The following is a 9538-nucleotide window of genomic DNA, read 5'->3' as shown; positions in this document are numbered from 1 at the left end:
TCTGTGCTTCTCCTTGTCCTCCCTTGTTCTTGGTCTTGTCTTGGTCTTGGTCTGGTCTTGGTCTTGTGTTGGTCTTGTTCTTGTCTAGGTCTTGGTCTTGGTCTTGGTCTGGTCTTGGTCTTGGTCTTGGTCTTGTTCTTGGTCTGGTCTTGGTCTTGTCTGGGTCTTGGTCTGGTCTTGGTCTGGTCTTGGTCCTTGTCTTGTTCTTGTTCTTGTCTGGGTCTTGGTCTTGTTTTTGGTCTGGTCTTGGTCTTGTCTTGGTCTTGTTCTTGTGCTTGGTCTTGTTCTTGTCTGGTCTTGGTCTGGGTCTGGGTCTTGGTCTGGGTCTTGTCTGGGTCTTGGTCTTGTCTGGGTCTTGGTCTGGGTCTTGTCTTGGTCTTGGTCTGAGTCTTGTCTGGGTCTTGGTCATGGTCTGGTCTTGTCTGCGTCTTGGTCTTGTCTGTGTCTTGTCCTTGGTCTGGTCTTGTCTAGGTCTGGGTCTTGTTCTTGGTATGGGTCTTGTCTGGTCTTGGTCTGAGTCTTGTCTGTGTCTTGGTCTGGTCTTGTCTGGGTCTTGGTCTTGTTCTTGGTCTTGGTCTTGTTCTTGGTCTTGGTCTTGTTCTTGGTCTTGGTCTTGTTCCTGGTCTGGTCTTGGTCTTGGTCTGGTCTTGGTCTCTTGGTCTTGGTCTTGGTCTGGGTCTGGTTCTTGGTCTGGGTCTTGCCTTGGTCTTGGTCTGAGTCTTGTCTGGGTCTTGGTCTTGGTCTGGTCTTGTCTGGGGCTTGGTCTTGTCTGGGTCTTGGTCTTGTTCTTGGTCTTGTTCCTGGTCTGGTCTTGGTCTTGGTCTTGTCTGGGTCTGGTCTTGTCTTGGTTTTGTCTTGGTCTTGGTCTGGACTTGGTCTGGTCTTGGACTGGTCTTGGTCTTGTGATGGTCTTGTTCTCGTCTTGGTCTTGGTATGGTCTTGGTCTGGGTCTTGGTCTTGGTCTGGTCTTGGTCTTGTCTTGGTCTTGTTCTTGTCTGGGTCTTGGTCTGGGTCTTGGTCTTGTCTGGGTCTTGTTCTTGGTCTTGTTCTTTGTCTTGGTCTGGGTCTTGGTCTTGGTCTGGTCTTGATCTGGGTCTTGGTCTTGCTCTTGGTCTGGGTCTTGGTCTGGGTCTTGTTATTGTCTGGGTGTTGGTCTTGGTCTTGTCATGGTCTTGGTCTTTGTATTGTCTGGGTCTTGGTCTTGTCTGGGTCTTGTTCTTGTTCTTGTCTTGGTCTTGTTCTTGGTCTGGCTCTGGTCTTGGTCTGGTTTTTGTCTGGTCTTGGTCTTCTCTGTGTCTTGGTCTTGTCTGGGTCTGGGTCTTGGTCTGGGTCTTGGTCTTGTCGGGGTCTTGGTCTTGTCTGGGTCTTGGTCTTTGTCTTGTCTGGGTCTTGGTCTTGTTCTTGGCCTTTGTTTTGTTCTTGGTCTTGGTGTTGTTCTTGGTCTTGTTTTTGGCCTGGTCTTGGTCTGGTCTTGGTCTGGTCTTGGTCTTGGTCTTGGTATTGGTCTTGGTCTGGTCTTGGTCCTTGTCTTGTTCTTGGTCTTGTCTGGGTCTTGGTCTTGTTTTTGGTCTGGTCTTGGTCTTGGTCTGGTCTTGGTCTGGTCTGGATCTGGGTCTTGGTCTTGTCTTGTCTGGTCTTGGTCTGGGTCTTGTCTTAGTCTGGGTCTTGTCTGGTTCTTGGTCTGGTCTTGGTCTGGTCTGGTCTTGGTCTTGGTCTTGTATGGTCTTGGTCTGGTCTGGGTCTGGGACTTGTCTGGGTCTTGTCTGGGTCTTGGTCTCGGTCTGGTTCTTGGTCTTGGTCTGGTCTTGGTCTGGGTCTTGGTCTTGTCTTGGTCTTGGTCTTGGTCTGGACTTGGTCCTTGTCTTGTCTGGGTCTTGGTCTCGGTCTGGTTCTTGGTCTGGTCTTGGTCTGGGTCTTGTCTTGTTCTTGGTCTTGTCTGGGTCTTGGTCTTGTTCTTGTTCTGGGTCTTGGTCTGGGTCTTGGTCTTGGTCTTGTCTGGGTCTTGGTCTGGGTCTTGTTCTTGGTCTGGGTCTTGTCTTGGTCTTGTTCTGAGTCTTGTCTGGGTCTTGGTCTTGGTCTGGTCTTGTCTGGGTCTTGGTCTTGTCTGGGTCTTGGTCTTGGTCTGGGTCTTGTTCTTGGTCTGGGTCTTGGTCTGGTCTTGTTCTTGGTCTTGTTCTTGTTCTTGGTCTGGTCTTGGTCTTGGTCTTGTTATTGGTCTTGGTCTGGGTCTTGGTCTGGGTCTTGGTCTTGTTCTGGTCTTGATCTTGGTCTGGGTCTGGGTCTTGTTGTGTTCTGGTCTGGGTCTGGGTCTTGGTCTTGTTCTGGTCTTGGTCTGTTCTTGGTCTGGGTCTTGGTCTGGGTCGGGTCTGGGTCTGGGTCTTGTTCTTGGTCAGGTCTTGGTCTGGGTCTTGTTCTTGGTCTGGGTCGGGTCTGGGTCTGGGTCTTGGTCTGGGTCTGGGTCTTGGTCTTGGTCTTGGTCTTGGTCTGGGTCTTGGTCTTGGTCTGGGTCTTGGTCTGGGTCTTGGTCTGGTCTTGGTCTGGGTCTTGGTCTGGGTCTTGGTCTGGTCTTGGTCTGGGTCTGGGTCTTGTCTTGGTCTTGGTCTGGGTCTTGTCTTGGTCTTGGTCTGGTCTTGTCTGGGTCTTGGTCTGGGTCTGGGTCTTGTTATTGGTCTTGGTCTGGTCTTGGTCTGGGTCTTATCTTGGTCTGGGTCTTATCTGGGTCTTGGTCTTGATCTGGGTCTTTTCTGGGTCTTGGTCTTGTCTTGGTCTTGTTATTGGTCTTGGTCTGGTCTTGGTCTGGGTCTTATCTTGGTCTGGGTCTTATCTGGGTCTTGGTCTTGATCTGGGTCTTTTCTGGGTCTTGGTCTTGGTCTGGTCTTGGTCTGGATCTGGGTCTTGGTCTGGGTCTTGTTCTTGGTCTGGTCTTGGTCTGGGTCTTGTCTGCATCTTGTCTGGGTAATGGTCTTGTCTTGGTCTTGGTCTGGGTCTTGTCTGGGTCTTGGTCTTGGTCTGGTCTTGTCTGGGTCTTGTCTGGTCTGGGTCTTGGTCTTAGTCTGGTCTTGTCTTGTTATTGGTCTTGGTTTTGGTCTGGGTCTTGGTCTGGGTCTTGGTCTTGTTTTGGGTCTTGTTCTGGGTCAAGACACTTTTCCATAAACATGGTCTAAATCATGTTTGATTGCACCCGTAAAGTAAATTTTTTACAGAACTGTTCAAACTAGATGATAGGAACACTGGACAATTTTCAGCAAAGTTGCAGCATTGAACTACAGAAATAACCACTTTTCCATAAACAAGGTCTAAATCATGTTTGGTTGCACTCTGTGTTACGCACGCCTCTATGAAGAGGGAACACAACACCCTGCTACAACTAAACTCTCCGTGAAGTGAAGAAGGTATGGACTGTAGGTGTAAGAAAGAATGACAACAGGCAGAATGTGGTACCGTTAACCAGGACTTTATTCCTTCACAAGGTAATATGGGGAAAAGTTGCTGGACGGAACCAAAGCAAAGAAAATACATCTCAAAGCCCCCCCTCTCCTATCTTAAATGCCTACCCACTACTTACCTAATTTAGCACCACCTGGTGCCCTAACCAAAATACAAGGGGGTGGTCCGCCCAGGTCTTACCTAGTGTGCCTTGACAGCGAATATGCTACGGGTATATGTATGACCGCGGGCCTCTTGCCTAAGCACTCCCTAGGTGCCTTCCCCTTCCCCCCGGGAACAAATGAAACAGAATATTAAACAATTTCACAAACAAAGTAAGAAACAAAGGACATCAAATAAGCTCTATCTGAGCAACAAACTCACAAAACATACCAACTCTCAGCACAGAAAAATCTCTCTAGCAAAATCTCTCTAGCAAAATCTCTCTAGCAAAATCTCTCTAGCAAAATCTCTCTAGCAAAATCTCTCTAGCAAAATCTCTCTAGCAAAATCTCTCTAGCAAAATCTCTCTAGCAAAATCTCTCTAGCAAAATCTCTCTAGCAAAATCTCTCTAGCAAAATCTCTCTAGCAAAATCTCTCTAGCAAAATCTCTGCAATGACCTCCCAGCAAATCTCTCTCTCCTGAACAGAACACTGGCATTTATATAGCTTCAGAATGAATGGGTAATTGGAGACAGCTGCGTCTTGACGAGGGGGCGGGGTCAGCTCTCCAATTAGCCATGGAGTCGACCAATCAGCTGCTTGAAAGGATTTCAGGAAGCCATTTCCTGAAATAAACACGTGCAAATACACAAACTACAACACATAAACGGGGGAACGTAACACTCTGGATAATGTTTTAAACATAACTGTTCAAACTAGATGATAGGGACAGTATGGACAATTTTCAGCAAGTTGCAGCAATTGAACTACAGAAATAACCACTTTTCCATAAACAAGGTCTAAATCATGTTTGGTTGCACTCTGGAAGTACATTTTTTACAGAACTGTTCAAACTAGATGATAGGAACACTGTGGACAATTTTCAGCAAGTTGCAGCAATTGAACTACAGAAATAACCACTTTTCCATAAACAAGGTCTAAAGCATGTTTGGTTGCACTCTGGATACAATGTTTTAAACATAACTGTTCAAACGAGATGATACGGACACTGTGGACAATTTTCAGCAAGTTGCAGCATTGAACTACAGAAATAACCACTTTTTCACAAACAAGGTCTAAAATCATGTTTGATGCACTCTGGATACAATGTTTTAAACATAACTGTTCAAACTAGATGATAGAGACACTGTGGACAATTTTCAGAAAGTTGCAGCATTGAACTACAGAAATAACCACTTTTCCATAAACAAGTTCTAAATCATGTTTGATTGCACTCTGAAAGTACATTTTTTACAGAACTGTTCAAACTAGATGATAGGGACACTGTGGACAATTTTCAGCAAGTTGCAGCATTGAACTACATAAATAACCACTTTTCCATAAACAAGGTCTAAATCATGTTTGATTGCACTCTGAAAGTACATTTTTTACAGAACTGTTCAAACTAGATGATAGGGACACTGTGGACAATTTTCAGCAAGTTGCAGCAATTGAACTACAGAAATAACCAATTTTCCATAAACAAGGTCTAAATCATGTTTGATTGCACTCTGAAAGTACATTTTTTACAGAACTGTTCAAACTAGATGATAAGGACACTGTGGACAATTTTCAGCAAGTTGCAGTAATTCAGAAATAACCACTTTTCCATAAACATGGTCTAAAATCATGTTTGATGCACTCTGGATACAATGTTTTAAACATAACTGTTCAAACTAGATGATAGGTACACTGTGGACAATTTTCAGCAAGTTGCAGCATTTGAACTACAGAAATAAACAGTTTTCCATAAACACGGTCTAAATGATGTTTGGTTGCACTCTGGAAGTACATTTTTTACAGAACTGTTCAAACTAGATGATAGGAACACTATGGACAATTTTCAGCAAGTTGCAGCAATTGAACTACAGAAATAACCACTTTTCCATAAACAAGGTCTAAAGCATGTTTGGTTGCACTCTGGATACAATGTTTTAAACATAACTGTTCAAACTAGATGATAGGGACACTGTGGACAATTTTCAGCAAGTTGCAGCATTGAACTACAGAAATAACCACTTTTTCACAAACAAGGTCTAAAATCATGTTTGATGCACTCTGGATACAAGGTTTTAAACTTAACTGTTCAAACTAGATGATAGGGACACTGTGGACAATTTTCAGCAAGTTGCAGCATTGAACTACAGAAATAACCACTTTTCCATAAACAAGGTCTAAATCATGTTTGATTGCACTCTGAAAGTACATTTTTTACAGAACTGTTCAAACTAGATGATAGGGACACTGTGGACAATTTTCAGCAAGTTGCAGTAATTCAGAAATAACCACTTTTCCATAAACATGGTCTAAATCATGTTTGGTTGGACTCTGGTTACAATGTTTTAAACATAACTGTTCAAACTAGATGATAGGTACACTGTGGACAATTTTCAGCAAGTTGCAACATTGAAATGCAGGAATAAACACTTTTCCATAAACAGGCTCTAAATCATGTTTGATGCACTCTTTTTGTACAATTTTTGCTGTGCTGTCTATTTGAGATGAAATTAACACTGTGGACATTGTTCAGCAAGTTGCAATATTGAAATGCAGAAATAAACACTTTTCCATGAACAAGCTCTAAATCATGTTTGATGCACTCTAGATGTACATTTTTTGCTGTGCTGTCTATTTGAGACGATATGAACACTGTATACAGTTTTCAGCAAGTTGCAACATGGAAATGCAGAAATAAACACTCTTCAATAAGCAAGCTCTCAATCATGTTTGATGCACTCTAGATGTACATTTTTTTGCTGTGCTGTCTATTTGAGACGATATTGTCAGGATTTGGCCAGGGTTGTTCCGGGTTTTGGTCACTAGATGCCCCCATTGTGCTTTTTGACCTTATGTTTTTTCCCTTGTTCCCCATTATTATTTGCACCTGTGCCTCGTTTACCCTGATTGTATTTAAACCCTTAGTTTCCCTCAGTTCTGTGCTCTGTGTTTGTATGTTAGCACCCAGCCCTAGTGTTCTGTGTATTCTTGTCGATTCCGGTGGATGCTCTTGTGGAATTCTGTTTTTGTTTTCGAGTATCTCTTGAGGCTTTTTTGTGCTATTCCTACCACCTTTTGGATTTGCCATTTTTTGTATTGAAGGACTTCTCCTTTTTACTTTATTAAATACACCGTCTTAAGTACTGCTGTGTCTGCCTCATCTTCTGGGTTCTGCTGACTATTTGTGGCTCAGTTGGTTAAGTGACTGTTTCTCACTCCGGAGACCCAGGTTCGTAACCGGGTCCTGACAGATATGAACACTGTAGACAGTTTTCAGCAAGTTGCAACATTGAAATGCAGAAATAAACACTTCCATAAACAAGCTCTAAATCATGTTTGATGCACACTGGAGGTAAAAATAAATGGTTCTGTTTATTCGAGACGATATAAACACTGTGAACAGTTTTCAGCAAGTTGCAATATTGAAATGCAGAAAAAATTTTTTATCCAAGAACAAGCTCTCAATCATGTTTGATGCACTCCAGATGTACAATTTTTGCTGTGCTGTCTATTTGAGATGAAAGAACACTGTAGACAGGTTTTCAGCAAGTTGCAACATTGAAATGCAGAAATAAACACTTTTCCATAAACAAGCTCTAAATCATGTTTGATGCACTCTGGATGTAAAAAAAATTGTTCTGTTTATTTGACACGATACACACACTGTGAACAGTTTTCAGCAAGTTGCAAAACAGAAATAGGCACTTTTTCATAAACAAGCTCTAATTCATGTTTGATGCACTCTAGATGTACAATTTTTGCTGTGCTGTCTATTTGAGATGAAAGAACACTGTAGACAGGTTTTCAGCAAGTTGCAACATTGAAATGCAGAAATAAACACTTTTCCATAAACAAGCTCTAAATCATGTTTGATGCACTCTGGATGTAAAAACAATGTTCTGTTTATTCGACACGATATACACACTGTGGACAATTTTCATCAAGTTGCAAAACAGAAATAGGCACTTTTTCATAAACAAGCTCTAATTCATGTTTGATGCACTCTAGATGTACAATTTTTGCTGTGCTGTCTATTTGAGATGAAATGAACACTGTAGACAGTTTTCAGCAAGTTGCAACATTGAAATGCAGAAATAAACACTTTTCCATAAACAAGCTCTAAATCATGTTTGATGCACTCTGGAAGTAAATCTTTTACAGAACTGTTCAAACTAGATGATTAGGAAAACTGTGGACAATTTACAGCAAGTTGCAGCATTGAACTACAGAAATAACCACTTTTCCATAAACAAGGTCTAAATCATGTTTAGTTGCACTCTGGAAGTACATTTTTCAAACTAGATGATAGGAACACTATGGACAATTTTAAGCAAGTTGCAATATTGAAATGCAGAAATAAACACTTTTCCATAGACAAGCTCTAAATCGTGATTGATGCACTCCAGATGTACAATTTTTGCTCTGCTGTCTATTTGAGACCATATGAACACTGTAGACAGTTTTCAGCAAGTTGCAATATTGAAATGCAGAAATAAACACTTTTTCATAAACAAGCTCTAAATCATGTTTGATGCACTCTAAATGTACAATTTTTGCTGTGCTGTCTATTTGAGATGAAATGAACACTGTAGACAGTTTTCAGCAAGTTGCAACATTGAAATGCAGAAATAAACACTTTTCCATAAACAAGCTCTAAATCATGTTTGATGCACTCTGGATGTAAAAACAAATTGTTCTGTTTATTCGACACGATATACACAATGTGGACAATTTTCAGCAAGTTGCAACTCAGAAATAGGCACTTTTTCATAAACAAGCTCTAATTCATGTTTGATAAACTCTAGATGTACAATTTTTGCTGTGCTGTCTATTTGAGATGAAATGAACACTGTGAACAGTTTTCAGCAAGTTGCAACATTGAAATGCAGAAAAAAACACTTTTCAATGAACAAGCTCTCAATCATGTTTGATGAACTCTTTATGTACAATTTTTGCTGTGCTGTCTATTTGAGATGAAATGAACACTGTAGACAGTTTTCAGCAAGTTGCAACATTGAAATGCAGAAATAAACACTATTCCATAAACAGGCTCTAAATCATGTTTGATGCGCTCTATATGTAAATTTTTTGCTGTGCTGTCTATTTGAGATTAAATGAACACTGTGGACAGTTTTCAGCAAGTTGCAACATTGAAATGAAGAAATAAAAACTTTTCCATTAACAAGCTCTAAATCATGTTTGATGCACTCTGGATGTAAAAAAAAAAATTGTTCTGTTTATTCGACACGATATACACACTGTGGACAATTTTCATCAAGTTGCAACTCAGAAATAGGCACTTTTTCATAAACAAGCTCTAATTCATGTTTGATGCACTATCAATGTACAATTTCTGCAGTGCTGTCTATTTGAGATGAAATGAACACTGTAGACAGTTTTCAGCAAGTTGCAACAATGAAATGAAGAAATAAAAACTTTTCCATAAACAAGCTCTAAATCATGTTTGATGCACTCTGGAGGTAAAAATAAATGTTCTGTTTATTCGACACAATATCCACACTGTGGACAATTTTCATCATGTTGCAAAACAGAAATAGGCACTTTTTCATAAACAAGCTCTAATTCATGTTTGATGCACTCTAGATGTACAATTTTTGCTGTGCTGTCTATTTGAGATGAAATGAAAACTCTGAACAGTTTTCAGCAAGTTGCAACATTGAAATGCAGAAAAACACACTTTTCAATGAACAAGCTCTCAATCATGTTTGATGCACTCTTTATGTACAATTTTTACTGTGCTGTCTATTTGAGATGAAAGAACACTGTAGGTAGGTTTTCAGCAAGTTGCAACATTGAAATGCAGAAATAAACACTTTTCCATAAACAAGCTCTAAATCATGTTTGAGCACTCTGGATGAAACATTTTTTTCTGTTTGTTCGAGACGATATAAACACTGTGGACAATTTTCAGCAAGTTGCAACACAGAAATA

At 41.0% G+C, this 9538-nt stretch overlaps 1 protein-coding gene across 1 annotated transcript; it reads right to left on the bottom strand.

Annotated features, from left to right (window-relative positions):
• Positions 1-467: 467 nt before the first annotated feature.
• Positions 468-9310, bottom strand: LOC135516981 (serine/arginine repetitive matrix protein 1-like). Its single transcript, XM_064941031.1, has 2 exons — positions 9285-9310; positions 468-2430 (listed from the first exon to the last, which is right to left on the bottom strand). Exons 1-2 carry the CDS (start codon positions 9308-9310, stop codon positions 468-470), a joined length of 1989 nt encoding a protein of 662 aa, XP_064797103.1.
• Between the last annotated feature and the right edge of the window lie 228 nt (positions 9311-9538).

Source organism: Oncorhynchus masou, chromosome 28, assembly GCF_036934945.1.
Source record: "Oncorhynchus masou masou isolate Uvic2021 chromosome 28, UVic_Omas_1.1, whole genome shotgun sequence".
NCBI classification, from domain to species: domain Eukaryota; kingdom Metazoa; phylum Chordata; class Actinopteri; order Salmoniformes; family Salmonidae; genus Oncorhynchus; species Oncorhynchus masou.
This window is presented reverse-complemented; position numbering and strand designations above follow the sequence as displayed.